The 23,827-nt window shown below is 38.7% G+C and overlaps 2 protein-coding genes across 11 annotated transcripts in view; one reads left to right on the top strand and one right to left on the bottom strand.

Annotated features, from left to right (window-relative positions):
• GIGYF2 (GRB10 interacting GYF protein 2) overlaps positions 1-23,827 on the top strand; it is a 131,732-nt gene that overhangs the window by 58,296 nt on the left and 49,609 nt on the right. For 6 of the 10 annotated variants that reach the window (XM_042245129.1, XM_012187476.4, XM_060399243.1 and 3 more), the window contains 4 exons: positions 17,647-17,826; positions 21,673-21,890; positions 21,983-22,145; positions 22,224-22,409. In XM_042245129.1, coding sequence (XP_042101063.1) covers positions 17,647-17,826; positions 21,673-21,890; positions 21,983-22,145; positions 22,224-22,409 — 747 coding nt within the window. The remainder of the gene's footprint in view (positions 1-17,646; positions 17,827-21,672; positions 21,891-21,982; positions 22,146-22,223; positions 22,410-23,827) is intronic. The other 4 variants (XM_060399245.1, XM_004001779.5, XM_060399252.1 and 1 more) reach the window with 1 other exon arrangement.
• On the bottom strand, positions 211-7,677 carry KCNJ13 (potassium inwardly rectifying channel subfamily J member 13). Its single transcript, XM_027967530.3, has 3 exons — positions 7,559-7,677; positions 2,250-2,725; positions 211-1,045 (listed from the first exon to the last, which is right to left on the bottom strand). Exons 2-3 carry the CDS (start codon positions 2,707-2,709, stop codon positions 423-425), a joined length of 1,083 nt encoding a protein of 360 aa, XP_027823331.1. The 5' UTR covers positions 2,710-2,725; positions 7,559-7,677; the 3' UTR covers positions 211-422.

The following is a 23,827-nucleotide window of genomic DNA, read 5'->3' as shown; positions in this document are numbered from 1 at the left end:
CTAGGTTTGAAACTAGACTGTTGCTCCAACTGGCAGAGGAAAATGAAAAATTTATGACTGATTTACCTAGAGTGCAGCTGTGTAAAGTGTGTCCCTTTTACCTTCATTACTGGTATCATACCACATTCATACAAACTCACCAGCAGCATTTCTGTTGTTATACATAATTTGTTACCTTCACGTGCATTGATTTCAGCAGATAACCACAGAGAGAAACTTTATATAATGTTATATTTCCACAACATGTATTGTTAGCTCAGCCATTTTTTTAATGGGTGGAGGCTTGATCACCATGATGTACTCAGAAAGATGTAATCAGCATTGGAAAAAGAAAACATGAGATACGATGAAGGAAAAATAGCTGCATAATTGGCTGAGTGTATTTAATACATTAGAAAATAGGGTGCTGAAATAGATACTTCTTACTCTATCAGTCCTGTTTCAGAGATCTGAAAATTGTCAATGCTTTGTCCGTTGATGTGGATATCCAGGTCAGTCCTATTTGGGCTCTTGGAGACCAGAGGAGTTTGAAATTCAGGAATAGTCTTGTCAAAATTCTCCATCTTGATTTGATACTCACCTTTGGAGCCTCGGGCCAACAGAGATGCAAAACAGTGATGTAACAGGATCTCGGAGGGCAGGTAGGATGTCCTCCTCTGACACGTTTCTCCAGTACCTTCCTGCATTGCTGAAAGGAATACAACTAATTCAAAGTGGGGAGGATTTTCATGCTGGAGCAGAGCAGCCAGAGGACTTGATGGTATAATAGAGTGGTAGTAGGTGAGTGGAAAGATAAAGAATGGACACTCCTCAGAACTGATGCCGTCAAGGTGAAAGTCCACGCTGGTCTGGTAGAGTTTGCCGTTTTCTTGTTCCTGATAGAGTACAGCTGAGACCCGAACATTGGTTAGAGGGCTAGGTCGAGTGTTGGCCACTTGGAAAATGAGATTAGGTTTGCCATCTATGTGAGCTACTACTGCTAAGTCAGTAAAGCGAATTGAGAAAGCTCGATTTTTAGGCCGGGCAATCTTCGCCACAAAGGCACCTAAATTAGAAACCATTGAATTTTTTTTTAGAACGAACACTAGAAATGTCATTACCTTTTCTGAATGACAAGGATCTAGCAAATTGTTATACATTTCTTAGTGTCGTGCCTGCCAAATAATTCAGGAATTCAACTTACTGATAATTTCTCATTAGCCTGAAGAGTTTTTCAAAACAGTACATATATTCTTATTTTAAAACTGATTTCAAAATGGATAAGGAAGATTGATTTGTCACGTAGAAATGTAAAACTTTAAGTTTGTTACGAGGTCAGAGAGTGGTCATTGCCTATATTCCTACCCCTGCTTTAAATAAAAAAAGGTAACAGAAAATAAATGCACTTTAGTTGCCACCGGATTACTCCTAGTTGAAATAGAGATTAGATTCATATTAGAATGATTTGGGGTAGGGAAGGGACCAGTAGAACAAGTGGTCCATTGAAGAACGTTTAACTTTGAAATTTATACAAAGCCTTTTTTCTTTTAAAAAGGCTCTGGTTCTCAGGTGATTTGAGTGTATGCTTCAAGTGCATCCTCCTCCCTACCCCCCCACCCCCACCCCCAACTGTAGATCAGGGTTTCTTAACTACTACTGTGCCTCAGATGTTGGCAGGCTGGTGAGGTCTATGTACCTCTTATCAAAATTATGCTTTAAATGCATTAAAATAAAATACATAAAAAGGAAACCAAATATATATATGTATTTTTTCTTTTCTTCTTGCTAAGGATGTGTATTCTTGTTCTTTATCATGCAGTACTGACTGTGGTACTCTCTGGGCTCACTAGTATTGAGTAAATGTTGAAAAGATGAATTCAGGAGAAAATTCTAGCCCAGTAAAGGTTAACCAAAAAAAAAAAAAAATCAAATTCCTCTGTTAGGTAAAATGACTGTCATAATATGCATTGAACATATTTATTCACTTATTCAAGAAAATATTTAGCTCCTTTGAAAAATTCCTTTTAGATTTTTTTGTTCATATGTTTTTGGCTTCTGTTATAATGATCCCTTTTTTCTTAAGTTAGGTAAAATTTAAATATAGTCAAATTTTAAAAAATTTCTCCAGTTGTTTGACCCAAGACTCTTTTCTAGTCTCAGGCATTACTTGTCAATAATGCAAATAAATTATTCTGGAATATGATCACTTATAACTGACTATACCCATTCCAAAATGTACCTATGCTCTTTTAAAGAACAAAAACAATTACCTGTGATAAAAGCCTCTAGCATGAGGCCTAGGAGCATTTGTATGGCAAGGAGGGCGATTGCACTTGGACAGTCACCACTGGGGAACATGGTGCCGTAACCAATTGTGAGCTGTGTCTCCAGGGAGAAAGAGAATGCCGCTGTGAAACTGGTGATGTACTTGACGCAGATAGTGTGGTTTTCAGGTGGGGCGTCGTGATCTAGTCCCAGGTCACCGTTCATCTCAGCGAGAACATACCAGAGCACTGCAAAGACAAGCCAGTGGATGACGAAAGAGGCGGAGAAGACCAGCATCATCCAGCGCCAGCGCATGTCCATTAGGGTTCCCCAGGCGTCTCGAAGATAGGCAAGGCCTGTGTGGGCGCCATCCATTTGAAGCGTGCTGTGACCATCCTTGGTGACCATCCTCCTGTGTCTCTGAGTCAGGAGAGGAGCAATAACTTTGCAGTGACTGCCATCCATCTCAGGCTGTAATGCTCTGAAATCGAGAGTGCATTAGTAAACCCTGAACTGTTTCATAGTTAATATTATTTAAATTTTGAGACTTAGTTTTATAATTTTTTTTTTTGGAATGCTTCCTCGACGCCCAGGCAGGCTTTCCCAGTCTGATAGCTCTTTCTGTTTTCACATAAGGGAGCATTTACTCAGTCATTTGTTTGATAGCTAATCATGGATTGCCTTGAGATATCTCTTATTGGTTCCTTCAAGGACTGTTAAAAGTATTGTTTGGCATTTTAAAAAATTTCTGAGGGCTGGGGTTACCATTCATGTCTTTTTTGACACTTTTGTATTTTTCCTGCACAAATCCAGGCTTCAAGTATGTATTGATTACACTAAACATTATGTGTAAATAACTTTTCATAATTAATTAATAGCTTATAACTGAATAATGAAAAGGAATGTTAAATATCTGTTACTTTTTAAAATAGAAATCATTCAGAAGTATAGTGTTTAGCTGACTAAAAATGTTTTGAAGCCAAACTTAGTGCTAGGATAAGATTAAGCTTTTAGAGATTTGTAGTTCTATTGTATGCTTTATAATTAGCCTATTGAAAGTTTTGTAATTAGATTTTGTTTGTTTTTGTTACTTTGTGGCCATTTTCATGGAGGCTTTCCTTCTGTGGTTGGTGGATTGCCACCCTTTTGAATATTCTAGATTCTGACTAGATAGTAAATAATTTTCTCTCTACCCAAAATAAAAAACTCCAGGTGGAGATTCCAAGGTAATATTAATTTTGGAAGTAAATGAACCAGTAGAAAAAGCTTCAAGTTCAGTGAACTAAAATAATCATTAAGGCATCAAATGGCAGTTTTTAAAACATATTAGTAAAACTAGCTTTTAGCTGTAGTCAGTTTTCAGCTGTGTTTATGTTTTCTCGTGTGGTGCATAGAAATCTAACATGTGCTTTCCATGTGACCATCCTTGCATACGACAGAGGTGCAGAGGACTTAGGCAGAGGCAGCCAGGAACAGGATAGGAGATACGGCTTTGCTTCCCTGAGTGCTCCTTTCTTCTCTGCCTCAGTCCAGTACTTGGGGCGTATATGTGACTCTCTTTTTTGAGGCTTCTTCCTTCAGAAGTAGATGCCCTTGGAAGGGTTGTGTATCACCTTCCTCCCTTTTGAATGACTGTGATATTTAAGAAGGTAACTGGAGGCGTGTGGAGCCAGGCTATTGCTTGAGTTTGCTGGATGCCTCTCTGTTTAGGAACTTTGGGGTTTTGGAGACTGCCTTCCCATGTCGGAATTGGACCTTAGCAGCTGGGTAGATACTTTCCCTTTTGTCCTAAGGCTGATTTAATATTTATTGCTGATATTAGAGACATTCTCTTATATTTTCTTTAGATTTGAGTTGCTGATGGAACACTGGGTTGACTGTTAAATTTATTTAGATTAGATGGTCATTTCAGTTTCATATTATAAATTTTAAAAATCTTAGGGCCTTAATGTCTTATAATTTATTATCCTAACAAGTTTTCATTATCATTTTATTTAGTGTTTATTTTTTTTTCTTGGCACACTATTTAATGACTCATTTTATTAGGTTTTTTGATGTTTTAGAAGACCTGATCTCTACCCTTTTGTAAATTATAATAATAATAACCAAATATTCATAAATATTTCATATTACATTGTCTCTAATTCTTTGGACTCTCAGCAAGATAGATATTCCTATCCCATTTTTCAGGTGAGATCACTGAGGGTCAAAATTTTCACAGGCCATATGAATTATTTTCCAAGTCTGGCTAACTTTACGGTTGGCTTTTTGTTTTGTTTTGTTTTTAAAAATTCCAAGAAGCTGCCTAATTTAGAGAGTTTGGCAAGATAAAAGTCTTCTCAAGATAATTGATACTGCATCCACAAGACGGTCGTGACAGCCTGATCTTTAGCGCCTTTAGTAGATGTTCTTCCTGTCCCCAGAAATGTCTCAAGTATCCAGTTTAAACCATTGTTAGCTTTATGCACGATTTTTATGTCAATAACGATTAATTGGATTAGCTAATATAGATTGTTGATTATGTGCCCGGAATCATACCAAACACTTGACCTGTTTTGACTCATGTGAAGCCAGTAGCTTCACAGAGTACCAGAGTAACTTCTCGGGGTATTTCTTGCTTTATTGGTATTAATATTGTTTCTTATGCTTGCATGTGTGCTTGGTCATGTCTGATACTTGGTGACCCCATGGACTGTTGCCCGCCAGGCTCCTCTGTCAGTGGGATTCTTTAGGCAAAAATACTGGAGTGGGTTACCGTTTCCTCCTCCAGGGGATCTTCCTGACCCAGAGATCGAACCAGTGTCTCTTATGTCTCCTGCATTGGCAGGCAGATTCTTTACCACTGAGTCACCTGGGAAGCCCAATGTTTCTTAACTTTCATACTAATAAGTACCATTATTAATGACATTTTATAGGTAGTGAAGCTGAGGCACAGTACATTTCCTAAGATCATAAAAGTAGTAAGTGGTAGTGAATTTCTGCTCAGTCCGTAGACCAGACCAGAGTCAGTGCTATATTGCCTTGAAAATAGACATTTTGACCTAGTTATTAGCCTTTGTGAATAATACAGTCTTCCATTTGACTAGTTTGTCCAAGAACCCTACTGAGTATTCTTCAAAAATGCTTAGGCTAAGACCTGTGATTTATAGACAAGAAATATATTTTCAATTAAAGAAGACATCTTGCATGGTAAAATCAGAATTATTACAGAATTATTACAGTCTAGTCTTGGATTCTGCAGAACAGTAGAGTTAAAATGTGGAGAAAAGAGTTCTTACAAAACATTGCCAAATTTGTATGTTACCAGATGAGAAAATAATGTTAAAAATCACTGCTTTCATCGTGATTGTATGAAAGAAAGGACATCCTGACATTCTGACACTTGAAGGATGTGGCCGTGAGTGGTACCTGGCTGCCTGCACCAAGCTGATGAGCCGCTCTGTAGCTGCGCATTGTCCGTGACTCTGACCTTTATTGTTTCTTTCTGCCTATTTTGGCGAATGCCCATTGTGGACCTGCACACTAGTGCTGTTCCACTTAGGGAATCACTGACTGTTTATTGTGTCACAGTAATTTGTGAGGGGAAAGGTCCGTGATTCTTCTTGATTTCAGGCTGCTTCATTAAGTTATAAAATTCATTACCTGAAGAGATAGCCTTTGTATACATACTATAGCAAATAAAATTGATTGTTCTAATTTGGGCCTTTTTTCAGGATTGTAACTTCTTCCTTACAAATTTTGTGGCACTCTTATTCTAGGTTTTTTTCAATTTTTTTTTTCCTCTTGCAACTGAATAACTAAATACGAAGAAAAGCCTGTGAACAGAGGCTAATATCAAAACAGTGGAGCATTATCCTTTTTATATATAAAACCGTCCTAGATCTTGTTTAGATGGTGTTGGAAAGTAAAGTAGTTGAGAGAAGAAAGATTTTGATCCCCACTTAACAGATTACCCTGAATAATTCCGTTCTTTGTAGTCAGTGTGGTTTAGCATAACGAAGACAGGGTGGGAAATGTAGCTGACAGGGTTCTGGCTCTGTTGGTTACATAGCTGTGTCAGTTTGGGCAAGCCAGCCAATCCCCTTGGCCAGGTTTCCTTATATTAAAGAGAGAAAGAAAAGGGAATTAAATAACATGCCCCTTTAAAATCCTACATGTTTGTAAACTTACTACCATTTCCCTCAACTCTTACAGGTTTCTTGTATGATTGTTTTCTATATGATTTTATGTCTGCTCGTGTGACTTTTAAAGCATTAAATTATTGTTGCCTAATATGTGTAGATTTTCTTTCCATCAAATTTAAAAGTGTTTGATGGACAGACATTATGCTGTTGTATTTCAAGGTAATTTTTATATCCCTACAGGCACACAAGTGCTTTTTGAATGTTTTTGTCTTGGTCTGTATTTATGTAATTCTTGTAAACTGGTCCCAGTAGAACGTAGAATAGAAGCTCATTATGGTTTGCTTGTATTTCTCTGTGGGCCAAAATATATTTGCCCACATATAAAGCATTTGATGGAAAAAAATTGTACTTTATAAAAATGATATTTTGGCTGCTTCATTGGTCATCAAAATAATGAACTCATTCCACTGATTAGGTTGTAGCACTCAAAATTTTATTGTTGTGTTGTAATGTAGTAGTGCAGACCATATTAAACAGTTAGATATAAGTAACTACAGTTGTTACATGATTAAAGTATTACCATATATTTGCTCACTTCTGGTGGAAACACTTTTAAGACTGTAGAGAGAGTCCTAATCATCTCTCCAGCCCTCCCATAATTGGGACAAACAGTGTGAGTTCTAATTCTGTTATATAAGCTCAGAGATTCTTTTATATTTTAATTTCTTATTTGTAAAAGTACATAGTTTCAGCAATAATTTCATGCTTAAAAAGAAATTAGGACACTCATTATTTTTCCTATGGGTTAAAAAGATAAAACCAAATTTTTTTTGGTCTTTTTTTTTTTAATCCTCATTTTTGGTTTCTATAATCCTGTCCAGAAGAAAAAGATTTTTTTTTTTTTGAAAGCCACTGAATTTTTTTCTAGGATTTTTCTTTTCTCATTTCTGTATTATAATGCAGAATTAGTACACATTTAGTAAAACAAGAAAGTTTTCAATAATGCTTTCAGTAAGACTGTTACTTTGTTTCTAAAATTTAAGGAAAAAGAATAAGGAATGTATGACCTTATAGGTAATGTCTTTGTTTTAAAACTATTGGCAATATCTAGTTCTGTCCCTATTTGTCAGGTTTTTTCTCTGTTTCCCTTAAGGAAAGAAATAGGATTGAATATTATCGCAGGTACTCACCAGTTCTTTTGCTGGGTCAGCCTATATACAGAGGCAGGTCTTGAGGAAACTTTCAGTCTGTCTTTTTGATAAGGTAATTTTAATCTACAAGTCCAGTTTGTAGGTTCTCTTCTTGGACTGGGTTTACAGTTCACATTCCTCTGTTTATAATGTCGTGGGGGCTGGTTTCAGCTGAAGCTGATGTGATTGGTCACTTAGTCTGCAGGGGGGCCAATTAGCTCTGATCATGTGGAAAAGAATGCTGGTTTGTTAGGAGGTCTTTCTTTACTCAATACAACTCTGGAGAAAGCCTCCAGAACTGACTTGGAGAAGGGGTGCATTTTTTCCCTCTAATCAGGACCGGGCTTTAGTAAGTTTGCATAATCTTACTTAAGAGTTTATTTAAAAGTTCAAAGGGATAAAATTCCCTGCAAGATTTCCTTTCAGCCGTCTTTCCTTATATAGCATGTTGAAGTGTGAGATGTTTCCTTTACTAATCTTTTTCTCCTCCATTTCTTTGGAGAACATTTCGTTGGATAAGGACTTTGAGGTATAAGTTAATGAATTGATTTTATTAGTATTCTTTTCATATCCCATCTCATCAGAATGACTACCATTAATTCTGGAACTAGTAATATAGGTTAGTTCTGTTACCTGAAATCTTTTGGGGAGGGGTAAGGAGGCAGACTTTTTAATTTTTTTATGGCTGTACAGAGAGCTTGAATAAGAATACATTTAATTGTTCGTTCCTTGCATTTATCTTTAAAAACACACTGGTGTAAAAGAACTAAAAAAGTTTAAGTCATGCTTCAGTGATCATTGAAGCATGACTTAAGAAAAAGTATGATGACATGCAATAAATACAGTGTTCAGTATACAGAAAATTTAACTTAATGTCTAAATATAATGTTTAGCTGGGAAATGTCTGTGATCCAGCATTCAGCGACCTCCAAATGAGCTGTGGGATGGCTTTGTATAATGCCTTTCTGAGCAACACTTTTCTCCACCTCCGTTAGCTGCTCATTTTAAAACTTTGATCAAATGTCACATGTAAGGGGATCTGAGGTACAAAGGCTGTGATTGTTCAAAGTGAAGTCATGGATAGCCTGCTGGGGAAATTATTAATGTAGACCAATATAATGCTACTTAGAAGGTGAAATCCGCCTTTGTAGATTCCTCTTCCTTCCCCCAACCACAATTAAAAAAATATATTAATTCTGTCTTTGTTTTATTAATGCCAAGCATTTCAGCACAAGTTCAGACACAGCACTGGAAACTTTGACCTTCAGAACTAGAGAAGGTAAAAGCATCAAGGAGAGACTTGTGATGTGATGCACCTTCTCTGTATGTTCTGGTAGGAATTATGCTTTCTATCAATTGCCAGGTAACTGCTTGGGGTGGCAGAGGGAAACCAGAACTAATACAGTGCAAGTCTGCCTTTCATAAAGAAAGAGGTACTGAAAGTGCATCTGCCATGTATCTTGAATAGATGTTATAATACGAAAAATAATAAAGATTTTACCAAAATTAGAAGCCTCTTTCCGTAATATATTGAGACAAATGATTTACAAGATGATTGTCAAGAAAGAAACATCTCAAATGAAGAAGTATTCTGGTTTCTGCATTTTGCACTTTGAAAGTCGGCTGTGGTCTGTAAACAGTGATTCTTAGTTGCTAACTGACTGGAAGTCGTAGACCTGTTCAGGAGTGCTTCCTCAGGGGTTTAGCGCTCCCCTTATAGCAGTTAAATTCATTGGTGTTTGAATTTAATAGCACCGAAATGAGGTTAGCTGAGTTGAAACTAATATTGATACTGATGTTAGACCAACTTCACCCTAAAGTAAGTGGGCCCTCCTATTGAAACAGAACTAATGATTTAAATTGGAGATGGCGCTAAAACATTCTATAAAGGAACATAAGTGCTAGGTATCTATCACTGAATTTTTTTCCCTGCAAATTATAATGATTAAGATAGATACCAAAATCAGGTACATTATTCTTTATTAAATAAATTCAATTCTGTATCCCTAAAATGTTTCCTTTGCTTTCTGGCTAAACCATTCCAGTATATAATCCATATTTGTACCACATTGAACCTGCAAGCAACAAAATCTTTGGTTGGAGTGCAATGCCTTGCCTGTGTACCTGCGTCATTTCACAAGTTTAAAACTTTAGCCATGGTCCCCAGTGCTCTTTCTTCCATAGTGTACTTCGCTTTCTTTAGAAGAGGCCTGGTCTCTTTCCTGTTCTGCATTGACGCCCGCTGCTGATCATCTTCCCCAGAGATTTCAGGCAGCGTCTGGGTATATACTAGCAGATGACTGAGCTCAAGGGTTATAGGACTGTGGGGCATATTCAGACCACATGAGGTCTTTTACAGAGTCTCATATACTGCAGCCCCTCCAGTCTCTCTCTTCCAACTGGGAACTGCTGTGTTTACAGGATCGTGTTAACCACTGGAGCAGATGATGACCCTCCTCAGGGGTTCAGTTCAGTTCACTTCAGTCGCTCAGTTGTGTCCGACTCTTTGCGAACCCATGAATCGCAGCACGCCAGGCCTCCCTGTCCATCACCATCTCCCGGAGTTCACTCAAACTGCCGTCCGTCAAGTCGGTGATGCCATCCAGCCATCTCATCTGTCGTCCCCTATTCCTCCTGCTCCCAATCCCTCCCAGCATCAGTCTTTTCCCTCAGGGGTTAGGATGGGAGAAAAATTGCAAATGTCTGGATATAGACTTTAAACTACTCCATCCTAGTTACCCTGAGCTTTGTTTACAATTGAGGGGGAAAAGAAAATATCAGTACCTGGATGGGATTCCCTTTCACTGTTTTTTTGGTATTAGGAAATATTTTTAGTGTTAATCAAAGAATCTGTATCTGAATAGAATACAGAGTTACTTGTTAGAAAAATTTGCACATAAACAAGCTTCAAAGTCTGTCCCATAATTCCACTTTTGCTTTTGGAGTTTGGGCACTTGTAAGTTCCAAGTCTCACAGCTGTAGATTTTGTTGGCTGAGTGCCCTTTTGCTCCATCTGAAGTTTTCCATAAACACCATTTCTGGCTGCAAGTCAAACATGCACACAGGTGCCCTTTTACTGCTCTTTCTCCTTAGGAAGTCTACTCAATTAGACCAGACTAAAACCAATATTGCATTTTAATTTTATATTATTTTTAGAAGAGTCCTGTTTAGACTTAATATATTAAGGCAGAACCAACCAAGTGTCTACTGCGATTGGGGAAAGTATTGATATATGTAGTGCATTGTTCTTTAGCACTTTCTGTATATCCTGAAGATGAGTGAATATAAAATATTACAGTTTTTACAGGTAGTACAGTTTGCTCATAAAACTATCATGTTTGCCATATTGAATGCCACTGTATTTCTTTACCTTTTAGGGGTCATAGATACCTTTGAGACTCTGGCAGAAACATTAGACCCTTTTCCCTGAAAAAAAGGCTATGCACTTCCAGTTTAAGGATTCACTACCCCCAAGCTCTCTTGTTGGCTCTGGTTAGGAATATTTGGTTCAGGCATCAATTTTTAAGTTATTTAATTATGTTTACTTTTAATCATCTTGTTTACAAGTTAATCCGTTAAGATTTTTTAAAAAGTCAGCTGAAACATTTGATCACTCAGCTTTGTCATAGTGCAGATGTTACAGAAGGAGAAAGACTTAAGTGCTGAGAAAGGCCGTGTGGGTGTCCCTTGTTCATTTTAGCCCTGGTCACTGTGGAGCCCTGTAAATTTTAGACCTTAAAGGAACTTTGGTAGATACTGTCTTTTGAGTTGCCCATGAACAACTTTATCATTTAATTGTATCAGTAATACACAAATATGTATGTATTTAAACTCATTATAGAGTTGACGTTCTCTTTGGAACCCCCCACTTCCCACCCAGATTTACAAAACTATAAATCTGCTGTAATCATTTAGGTTGTAAAGGATTTATTTTGATGTTTTAGAGCAAGTCTTTGCATATGGCGTAGTTTTGGAAATGTGTATTTTATTAGATGGTACTTAAAGTCATTTTTTTCCCCTCAAGATACTTATTTCAAGTAAAATTGTTATATTGTTAATATATAAGTTGATCTTAACATTGCTTTAGGGGTATACATTTTAACATCATTTGTCTGCTGGAAGATTAACAAATTTAGTTCCCTTTAGGAATCTTGGCAGTCTGTAGCCCCAAGCTTTTCTGTGTATGATGTCTATTTTTTTTTTTTTAAGAGTACTTTGTGCTTAGATCCTAGAACTTCCTCTTTCTACTTTAGTTTTTGCAGCATTTTTGGCTGCTTCTGATGGGTTTAATTTGTGAGTAAACCCTGGATTAGGAGTTTGAACATCTATGTTCTCTTTCTGCTTTTAGTCACTACTCAGCTGGGTGATGGGGTTCTCTGGTAGCTCAGATGATAACGAATCCACCTGCAATGGGGGAGACCTGGGTTCCATCCCTGGGTTGGGAAGATTCCCCTGGAGGAGGTCATGGCAGCCCACTTTAGTATTCTTGCCTGAAGAATCCCATGGACAGAGGAGCCTGGTGGGCTACAGTCCATGGGGTCTCAAAGAGTCAGACACTACTGAGTGACTAAGTACAACATAGCACAGCTGTGTGACAGTGAGAGATCCCCCTAGGGGGATCCCTTTCCTCACAGGAATAATGGAAGTGATAAAGTTTGATTCAGCCCTTGTGGTAACCGTGAAGATCGTATGAGATATTTCAATACATTTTGTCACTGTGTAAGCTATCAACTCATTTGTTTATATGTGTATCCCTGGGCAGTGGACCAGGAGGGTAAGTGTTGTGTCTTAAGTCTTCTTTATTTTAATCCTGTGTTTTTAATATCAATATTTGTCCCTGGAGAAAGCCCTCATCTTAATGTGCCAGAGGTTTGAGTAAACAAACAAACAAAAAATGATAAAGTAGTACTATTTCTTTGGGAAAATACTCAGTAGTACTTAGCACTAAGTTGAATATACCTTATGGCCAGCAGTTTCACTCCTAGGTGAAGACCAACAGAAATGCAAACATATGCTTACCAAATTTCATATTTAAGAATGTTTGTCACAGCACAGTTTATAATAGCAAAAAAATAGAAACAACCAAAATCAGTAGTAGAGTAATATATTGTGATAATATGATGCTGAAGCTCAAACTCTAGTACTTTGGCCACCTCATGCGAAGAGGTGACTTACTGGAAAAGACTCTGATGCTGGGGGGGATTGGGGGCAGGAGGAGAAGGGGCCGAAAGAGGATGAGATGGCTGGATGGCATCACTGACTCGATGGATGTGAGTCTGAGTGAACTCTGGGAGTTGGTGATGGACAGGGAGGCCTGGCGTGCTGCGATTCATGGGATTGCAAAGAGTCGGACACAACGGAGCGACTGAACTGAACTGAATATATTGTAATATATTGTTCATACAGTGAAATCCCATATCACAGTGCAAAAGAACAAGCTTCTGTTCTCTGTAATGATGTGGGTGAATTTCCTGTAATGTTCAGTGAAAGAAGCCAGACGCAGTACAGAATGAGAGAAAATATTTGCAAACAGTGTGACAAGGACTTAATTTCCAGAATATACAAACAGCTCACACAATCAGCAACAAAAACTAGACAACCTAAGTGATTTAAGTAGACATTCTCCAAAGAAGAAATAGAAATGGCCAGTAGGACATGGAAGGATGCTAAATGTCTCTAATTATTAGAGAAATTCAAATAAAAACCACAATGAGGTACCCCCTCACTCTAATGGGCTAGTGTTTATGTAAATTCAGGCAGCTGAAAACAGCAGATAATACGAAAAATCTTTGATTTGGAAACTCATATTTAAGCCACATTAGTATACTGTGTTACAACCGTTAACGTAGAAAAGCTTCAAAGAGGTAGCAGCACTTAGCTTTGATCATCTTAAGTGATCTGGTGGTTTTACCTACACCTTTTTTTGAGAAGGAGAAAAAGGTATGTCACTGTATGAAATCTGTCATTTGACCTAGTAATTTTACTCTTTGAAGTTTTTTTCAGAAGAAGCGGTTCAGAAAAGCAAAACACATATCACACAGATATCTCTTCCTAAGTTATCTAGTTCTCAATAAATTAGTTATGAAGTAAGTGTCCAGTGGGGAATTACCTGGCAGTTTTGCAACAGCAGCATGGTAAACCTAGTATATATCCATTCATATTAAGTTGGGCATGACCTAGCAACTGAACAACAAAGATACATGATCACAGAGAAATAGTTGCTGTTTAAATGAAAAGTAGGTTTTGAAATAGTGGGTATACTGATTGAAACTTTGTTTTAAAAATGTTATGTAAAAGCTAGCCATAAGTGCGTACAGTCTTATTTCTAAGATAGAGGAATTGGTATTTTTATTTTTAGTATCTTTAAATTTTTTTTGCAACTTACCAACTGTTAGAAAAAATTATAATGACCAGTTTTTGATTGGTTAAGCATTTTACCGTCAGTTCAGTTCAGTCGCTCAGTCGTGTACGACTCTTTGCAACCCCATGAACCGCAGCATGCCAGGCCTCCTTGTCCATCACCAACTCCCGAACCCCACCCAAACCCATGTCCATTGTGTCAGTGATGCCATCCAACCATCTCATTCTCCATCGTCCCCTTCTCTTCCTGCCCTCAATCTTTCCCAGCATCAGGGTCTTTTCAAATGAGTCAGCTCTTCACATCAGGTGGCCAAAATATTGCAGTTTCAGCTTCAACATCAGTCTTTCCAATGAACACCCAGGACTGATCTCCTTTAGGATGGACTGATTGGATCTCCTTGCAGTCCAAGGGGCTCTCAAGAGTCTTCTCCAACACCACAGTTCAAAAGCATGAATTCTTCTGTGCTCAGCTTTGTTTATAGTCCCAACTCTCACATCCATATATGACCATTGGAAAAACCATAGCCTTGACTAGACGGACCTTTGTTGCCAAAGTAATGTCTCTGCTTTTTAATATGCTATCTAGGTTGGTCATAACTTTGCTTCCAAGGAGTAAGCGTCTTTTAATTTCATGGCTGTAGTCACCATCTTCAGTGATCTTGGAGCCCAGAAAAATGAAGTCTGACACGGTTTCCACTGTTTCCCCATCTATTTGCCGTGAAGTGATGGGACCAGATACCATGATCTTAGTTTTCTGAATGTTGAGCTTTAAGCCAACTCTTTTCACTCTTCCTCTTCACTTTCATCAAGAGGCTCTTCAGTTGTTCTTCGCTTTCTGCCATAAGGGTGGTGTCATCTGCATATCTGAGGTTATTGGTATTTCTCCTGGCAATCTTGATTCCAGCTTGTGCTCCTCCAGCCCAGCATTTCTCATGATGTACTCTGCATATAAGTTAAATAAGCAGGGTGACAATATACAGCCTTAACGTACTCTTTTTCCTATTTGGAAACAGTCTTTTGTTCCATGTCCAGTTTTAACTGTTGTTCCTGACCTGCGTACAGGTTTCTCAAGAGGCAGGTCAGGTGGTCTGGTATTCCCATCTCTTTCAGAATTTTCCGCAGTTATTGTAATCCACACAGTCAAAGGCTTTGGCATAGTCATTAGTGGGTGTTCTTTGCGGGGTAGAGGGGTGCGGCGCTTATTTTGCTGCCTTCATTACTTCTCAGAGCCTTAGCGTAAAAGTAGATGGAAATGAGTGTTATGATCAGCTTGTCCATCAGGTATTTGTATTCCTACTGTGCCTGGCATGTATTACTTGGAACTGAAAGATTACATGTGTTAAAAGTTATTTCCTATTGCTTACCAGTTTATACACATTAGGGATTTCTTTGTTCTAAATTTTTCTTCTGAGTGTATAGCTGTATTTTTCAAGTCATATAATAGATGTGGGAATGTGGGCTTTGTAAAATGTCTTGTCCCTTCTTATTCTTAGCAGGAGAGCTTGGAACATCTAACCTTTCTAACCCAAGGGAAGGTGTGGAATGTACCTATAGTTGAACTCATAAAACTTGGTATTTGGTGTGCAATAAATATTTGTTAAATGAGTCAGAAGATTAACATGAGAATTGTAGTTATGTCATTTAAACAGTGGTATGTGATTTTGGACCGTTCCCACGGGTTATCTTTTTGATCCTCAATATTCTCAGCTGTAAAATTGGAAAAATAATTTCTAATACTGAGGATTGTTACAAAGATTAAATAGGTTAACTGAGTGTTTTTGTTAACTATGGCCGTGTAACAAGTTACTCCACAACTTGGTGGCTGAAAACAGCAAGCATTTATTCTCTCAGTCTCTGTGGGCCAGGAAGAAGCAGCTTGGCTCCGTCTCTTAGCTTAGGTCTGGCCTGGGTCTTCTGTGCAGCTTCAGTCATTTCAGGGCTCGATGGGGGTTGGATCCACTTCCACACCCACTCACGAGGCTGTTGGCAAGCCTCAGCGTGGGCTTCTCACGTGGCTGCCTCACAGCAGGACTGCTGGATTCCCTCAGAGAGAGCATCCAGGATGGAAGTTCTTAGCTCAGTATCAGAAGTGACATCTTAATCAGGTCTACTGGATTCTGTGTGTTAGGATCAAGTCAGTAAGTCCAGCCCACCCTTAAGATGAGGTAATTACACAAAGATCAGAAGACAGGGATTGTTGAGAAATTGTCTTGGAGGCTGCCTATAGTAATAAGATTTTGCCCAGCAAATAATTGTACCCCCCATTCCAAGATATTTTATTGTGTAATAGAACAACCCAAATGAACTTTTTGGCCAGTAATAAGATTTTTCCCAGCAAATAATTGTACCCCTCCCATTCCAAGATATTTTGTCATGTAATAGAACAACCCAAACAAACTTTTTGGTCAACCCAGTACTTGATAACAACCTAATAACTGTTTGGGTAAACAGGATAAGGACTCTTTAATACATGTGAAATGGAATATAAGAGGATGAGCAGAATTTCCTCATTTTCAAATATACAATTTTTTTTACTTTAATACAGTTTGTTGAAAATAATTGAGATTATCACTGAAAGAATATGTAACTTTTATAAACTGTGGATTCCAGTGTATGTTTTAGATTTTCAACCACATATTTTAATGTGAAATTTTCTATAGTTTGTTATGAATTACATATGTTAGCACGTGTGGAATAGTTGCAGTGACTAACAGATTGGTATGGTTTAGGTTTCTTTTGTCTTTTGAAAGTACCAATCTAGTTCTCTAGGTATAACAGTTTCTCTTTTACTGTTAATGTAATTCTTGAGTTGTATCCAGTTAGACGTAACTTAGCTTTGAATTTTGTTCAAAAGCGATTTGTTGTATGCCTATAATGAATGTCCTGGGTGCCAGAATAAATGACAAGTTGTAGCTTATACTTCCTATTTCTGAGTTTAGAATCTGTTTGGAATGAAAGAGAGGTTGACAGAATCACTGATAGAAGTTGATACTAAATACGTTGATTTACTAAATCAGATAGTTAAAAGTAATGTACGACTTAGGGAAAAAAAGGATATACCGGTAAGGAAGGATTGCCAGGTAAAAATAGGAAGGGTACAAAGCAGTCCATGTAATAGTCTGAGGGTAGTGTGGGAATGTGAATGAAGAATCCGTATATACATGCGTAACTATGAAGTGAAGTGAAGTAGTTCAGTCGTGTCCGACTCTTTGCGACCCTGTGGACTGTAGCCTACCAGGCTCCTCCCTCCGTGGGATTCTTCAGGCAAGAATACTGGAGTGGGTTGCCATTTCCTTCTCCAGGGGATCTTCCCGACCCAGGGACTGAACCCGGGTCTCCCGCATTGCAGGCAGACGCTTTAACCTCTGAGCCACCAGGGTAGGCTGTGCGTAAGTATAACCATGGTCAATTTTTGAAAGGCTTTATAAGAAGCTGTTGATGGTAGTGTTACTCTGAGGAATCTTGTGTAGGGGACGGTTGATTTACTTTTCACTGCATGACTTACAAAAAGCACATATTAGTTGTGTTTGGAAAAATAATTGCTCAGTCTTTGAACATTCAGCTTTAAGAAATGTGTCTAATAATATACTAATATAGCCACATATATTTTATTTCTACTGCCTGAACATTGAGAGGGACATATTTGCAGAAAAGCTTGATTCGAGCAGTTAAGTCTGTTTTTAAAATCCTTGCTGGCTGAGGCTTACGGTTACTCAATTTCTTTACAGGGAGACCAAATTTTGAGGAAGGCGGACCAGTGTCAGTGGGAAGAAAGCATGAATTTATACGATCAGAGAGTGAAAATTGGCGTATTTTCAGAGAGGAACAGAATGGAGAAGATGAAGATGGAGGCTGGCGACTAGCTGGATCGAGAAGGGATGGAGAAAGGTGGCGGCCCCACAGCCCCGGTAAGAACCCTGTTGAGCAGAAGCACTCGGGGACCCAAGGAAACAGGGATTTTGCAGGAATTCTTAAGAATAAAGTAGAAAACCTAAACCAGTAAAAAAGACATGTTTATGTTGTCACACTCAGTCTTGTTACCACATAAAACATTTAACATAAAAATTCCCCACACCTGTTCAGTTGATTAGAAAAAGTCACTTTTTTTTTTTTTCTGGGGCAGTGTGGTTTAATGGAAAGCACCTGCCCTTAACTGTGAAAATGAGAGAGGATTTCATTTGGTTTATCTAAGTCTCTGAATCTTTTTTCAGCATGCTTTTTAATGTGGTAATTTTATGCTTGCTTAGGAATACGTGCTCTCCCTGAAGTGAGTTTTTTTTTCTCTGCATAAGAAAGGATTTATTCTTTTTTTGTTCTGAAAATGTGATTTCTTATTTGAAGAATAAACTTTAAACCTCGGTCAGAAGCAAAAGCATAAGTTTATCCTTTTGTCCCTCTAACTTTAGAAAAAGGAGAGAGAATAGTCATGATTAGTGGTTTTGTAAGTTCTTCTGTTTGACTCTTAAGAAGGCTTCAAACTGTTCTTCCTGGCATTAGATATGCTGGTAATTGAAGACACTGGTGCTTTGTGTCAAAGTTCGTTCCCTACCCAAGTGCTGATTCCATGCCTCATGATCGTCAGATGCCCCTGCAGTTTGAATCTTGGGTCATGCAGAACTGAAGCATACAAAGAGTGTGTACATGTCTTTTGAATTTCACATGCATAACATTATTTTATGTACTGACTGTATGCCAAGGAAGCTTACTTTAATAGAGGAAGATATAATAACGTAATCCTGGAAAAGATTGAAGGCAGGAGAAGGGGACGACAGATGAGATGGGTTAGATGGCATCACCGACTCGATGGATGTGAGTCTGAGTAAGCTCCAGGAGTTAGTGCAGTCCATGGGGTCTCAGAGTCGGACACAACTGAGTGACTGAACTGAACTGATAAAATGTAAACTGTTTTCATTTATTTAAAAGAAGTTGATTAACAAATCATTGGCCTGAGTAAACATTATAACTGGTCTTTAGGGTCCTTTATGGAGTTGTGGATAGGTGGAAACTTGGTGAAACTAATCATTGGATAGAGCCATAATCCTTTTACCTCAGCTCCTCACTGGCTACCTCTTGAGAGAGACTTCTGTCATTAGTGGGCATTGTTTGCATCACAGTTATCTAGGCAGTTCTTATCAGTCTGTGTCCTGGGCAACCAGATCTTAAGAGTTCTCTTCAGGGCATTATGGGATTTTGTGCTGAGCTTGCCTGTAAGCAGAGGGGCTTGTAGACTATGTTCCCAACAAACATTCAGTGAAAGAATGGACGGGAACTGGGCTGAGTGAGAAGAAAATTCCAGCTGATCAAAAACAAACAAGGTGAATGTTTTGGAAGATGAACAGTGTTTCTGAGCCCGAACGTCTAATGTTCATTCTATTAAAGTGAGTTAAAAGTAAAACATCAGTGTTATATTCTGCCACTTAACCACCTCACCCAAGAGCTTAGATTTTGGATATATATTGCCTCTTTTTTTTGTCTCCTATCTTTTGTAAATCTTTCTTTCCAGTGAAATTTGACTTTCACATCAGTTTTGTCATCAACTTGGTAATTTTCAGTTCTTTATTAAAAGAATGTATTACCATTTATTTTAAAAAGACAGTTTGTGTGACATAAAGATATATGGGGGCTGAACAGTATAAATATGCATTAAAAAAATCTACTTTTTTAACCCAGCGTATTAAAAGCAAGTCTGATTATATCAGTTGTTATTAGTTACTATCTTAATATTTTAATTAACCTTTTATTAGATTTGATTAAAATTTTAAATACAGTGATTTTGACTTAAGAAAATAGTATCATAATTTAGTTCAGATTTAAGGTCTGTAAAGCAGTGGTCAGTCTTAATAAGCTATAGATGTGCCTTATCTGCTACATTTAGTTTCATGAATAAAATTTTATTAACTATTTAAGACAACAAAGCAATTATAGGGTGTAGTTTTATTAAAGTACATCTCACAGCTGGGAACATATGGAATTGGGAGCATTAAGGACAGCAGAGCACCCGCTCTGGGAGGTGAGCTTAGGAAACTTAGAGGGAAACATGAGCCACATGCCTAGAAGGATAGATTCCTATCGCAGTGCATACTTAGAAACGAGAGCAGCAGACAGCGCGCTCTGGAATTCAGCTTTTGATCATGAATACTTCTTTGGGATAATGGCTCTAGTTACATTTAGACAATCTGGTTATAAAACTCCTTCATTTTCATAGGAGGCAATAAATTGTGTTTTGTTGTTGTAAGTAAAGTGTGGGAAGTGGAAGAATAAAGTTTTCTTCCCTTTTTGTAAGTGACTTATGGGACTTCCCTGGTGGCTCAGACAGTAAAAAAAGAATCTGCCTGCAGTGCAGAAGACCTGGGTTCAATCCCTGGTTGCAGAAAATCCCCTGGAGAAGGAAATGGCAACCCACTCTAGTATCCTTGCCTGGAGAATATCTTTAACAGAGGGACCTGGTGGGCTACAGTCCATGGGGTCACAAAGAGTTAGACATGCCTGAGTGAGTAACACTTTCACACTTTCACATTAAGAATCTTATAAGATGCTACCTGTATTTGATATTTTAACATTTTGCCCTTTGGTTTTCAGTTTGATTTTTAGATCACAGGTTTTAGCAAATTGGGCCTCAAGAGTACAGTAACATTTAACTTTGACCTCCTTTTTTTTTTGCGTATCTCCCTCGGAGAAAGCAGTCAAGGATATAAAATCATAATAGGATAAAATTTGCATCTCTTTTTAAGACTCTCTTAGATTCAGATTTGTCAGTGTTAACAAGAGGACTCCCCCCGCACCTGTTTTTTGTTTGTTTGTTTGTTTGTTTTTTTACTTAGATCTTTTCTCCTTGGGCAGTTGTTTTCTGTTGGAAAGTAGATGTTCTAAGTAATATGCAAGGGTGGATTTAGGAATGTCCCTGGGGGTATTCCACGGAAATTAAAACTCCCTAGAGAGAGTTAAGAGATGAGAGAAAAAGGAAAGGAAAGTAAGCCTGTTACTCTGGAAAGAGCAGTAAAGGATGCAGGATTGGATTCCAGTTCCTTTGTTATGCAGGTTACTTCTCCTGGCAGAGGTTTTGTTTCATAAACTATATAATTGGGATAGTGGGCCAGATATGACATGTCAGTGCTCTAATTTCATGACTGTTTTGGGAAGTGGGGAGGAATCAGAATTACCAGTGGGATCCTGAGGCTAGTGGGTGGACATGATGAGCCTGGTATTAAGAACTGACATAATAGCATCATGTCGTGGATATTGTTATATTATCAAGGGGGCTGATCTTATCCATAAAGAATGATATTTTCATCAGAAGAAAGAAAATGATTTAAGACTTAGCAAAGGGGGAGCATGCATGGACTCAGGATGGAAGGATATCCAGTGCCTAAGTCTAGGCTAGGAGTGGGCCGCATGAATGACTGATCAACATTTCAGTCAGACATTCAGTTCTAGAGCTTATTAAAAGTAGATACTTTGAAGAACTGTCCTTTAAAAGTGGTTTCCTCTAAGTTTATCTTTAAAAGCCTTAGAGTATGTTGTGATAGTAGTTTATGAAGATAGCTACTGTTGTCACTTACTGAGGGTACATAGAATATAATAGTGAACTTTAAGCTTCGTTTTGTTTGCTTCATTTCCTACTTTTCTCTTTATAGGTTGATCCATTTGCATTAGCTGTCAGTTGTAATTTTCTCCTTTGTTTCCTGTCCATGGTTTTCTCTTTCGAATACTGTCATAAAACTTCTCTAAGGTTTGTGTCCTCCTCCTCATCCCAGATGGCCCTCGTTCTGCAGGCTGGCGGGAACACATGGAACGTCGGCGAAGGTTTGAGTTTGATTTTCGAGATCGGGATGATGAACGGGGTTACCGAAGGGTGCGCTCCGGCAGTGGAAGCATAGATGATGACAGGGATAGCTTGCCTGAGTGGTGCTTGGAGGATGCTGAAGAGGAAATGGGCACATTTGACTCATCTGGTGCGTTCCTCTCTCTGAAGGTAAGAAATTTGTTTTAAATATTATCACAGGGACTGACCTTTTTCCAAATCCAAATATGCTGTTCATCTTTGGCTTTATTTTCTCCCTACAGAAAGTACAGAAAGAGCCTATTCCAGAAGAGCAAGAGATGGACTTCCGACCTGTAGAAGAAGGGGAGGAGTGCTCCGACTCTGAGGGCAGCCATAATGAAGAAGCCAAAGAACCTGATAAGACAAATAAGAAGGAGACAGAGAAGACAGACAGAATAGGAGTTGGTAAGGCTCATTTTGCCCTTTATTTTTAATCAAACTAAGTTTCCTAAGTTGTTAATTTAAGATTGCTTCCTATTGCAGAAGCTAGTGATGAAACGCCCCAGACCTCCTCTTCATCTGCTAGACCAGGTTCTCCTTCAGACCAACCTCAGGAAGCACCACAGTTTGAGAGGAAAGAGGAATCCAAAACTGAGCAAATGGAAAAAGCTGAAGAAGAGAGTCGGACAGAAAATAGTCTATCAACCAAAGTGTCCAGCAGGGGGGATGGTATGTATTTATGAGAGTCAGCAAGCCAGACTTGGACGTTGCTGGGACTGGTGATTAAATGATATGATAGGCTTCGGTTTTGCCTCTTTGAACTGCTCCTAGTGGTGGATTATTGGAGTAGGTTATTTTACCTGTGTGTGTGTGCATGCTCAGTCCCTCGTTGGGTCCAACTCTGTGAGACCCTATAGACTATAGCCTGCCGGGCTCCTTTGTCCATGGGATTCTCCAGGCAAGAATACTGGAGTGGGTTGTCATGCCATACTCCTGGGGATCTTCCTGACCCAGGGATCAAACGGGAATCTCCTGCTTTGCAGGCGGATTCTTTACCACTGAGTCACAGGGGAAGCCCATTTTACCAGTCAGCCTACTCAAACACTGCTTCCCCTGTGTAGCTATCCCAGAATTCATCAAAACAATTAGAAGCAGCAAGGTACTATCACTTCCTAGGGATACAACCACCCTGGTATTAGTCAAGCAAACTGGATTTGGGATCCTCTGCAGTAGTTTGATTTCTGTATCAGATTCCTTTTATGTAATGGCTGTGTATGTGTCCAGATGACAGGCCATAATGCCATTGTTTCAAAGAGGCCAAGATAACTCTGTGGAAGACCCATCACCTTTGCTAGAGAATAAGCTTAAAGTATATCTCCTTTTCCAGTGTTACTGTATTGATTTTAAGTTGCTCGTACACCTTAACAGGCAGTATTAATGTTCATTTCCATGTTTCTTTTTGTATGTACTAAAAAATGGCAGTGTAATACCTGATATGGAAAGGTAATTGATTTATTCACAATGAAAATTAGGGCTTCCCTGATAGCTCAGTTGGTAAAGAATCTGCCTGCAAGGCAGGAGACCCTGGTTCAATTCCTGGGTCGGGAAGATCCTTTGGAGATAGGATAGGCTACCCACTCCAGTATTCTTGGGCTTCCGTTGTGGCTCAGTTGGTAAAGAATCCACCTGCAAATGAGGGAGATCTGGGTTTGATCGCTAGTTCAGGAAGATCCCCTAGAGAAGGGAAAGGCTATCCACTCCAGTATTCTCGCCTGGAGAATTCCATGGACTGTATTGCAAAGGGTCAGATACGACCGAGCACCTTTCACTTTCACCATGAAAATTCATGCCTGTTAACTTGGCCTATGAGAACCTCGGGTGATCTAGCATCTGCCCTGCCTCTGCAGTTTCAGCACTAAACTCTCTGTGTACTTTGTACTCTATTCGTCAGCTTCACAACCTATTAGTCCTGAAATGTGCCTTGTTCTCTTGCCTTTGTGTCTTAGCATAGTGCCTTAGCATATGCTGTTTTCTGTGCCTGAAACTCTCCCACCCCAAAGTCCCAAGCTAGGTTAGGTGTCTTCTCCTTAAACAGCCAGCACTGTTTCTGAAAAACAACATTATGAAGAACTGTTTGTTCTTACTCT

The sequence above is a fragment of the Ovis aries genome, chromosome 1 (assembly GCF_016772045.2).
Source record: "Ovis aries strain OAR_USU_Benz2616 breed Rambouillet chromosome 1, ARS-UI_Ramb_v3.0, whole genome shotgun sequence".
Taxonomy (NCBI): domain Eukaryota; kingdom Metazoa; phylum Chordata; class Mammalia; order Artiodactyla; family Bovidae; genus Ovis; species Ovis aries.
This window is presented reverse-complemented; position numbering and strand designations above follow the sequence as displayed.

Bases quoted from the DNA above. Each gene is read 5' to 3' on its own strand.
- KCNJ13 (XM_027967530.3), bottom strand. From the start codon at position 2,709: ATGGATGGCAGTCACTGCAAAGTTATTGCTCCTCTCCTGACTCAGAGA. The intron at 1,046-2,249 runs GTAATTGTTTTT...TTTCTAATTTAG, and splicing joins GCTAGAGGCTTTTATCACAG to GTGCCTTTGTGGCGAAGATT.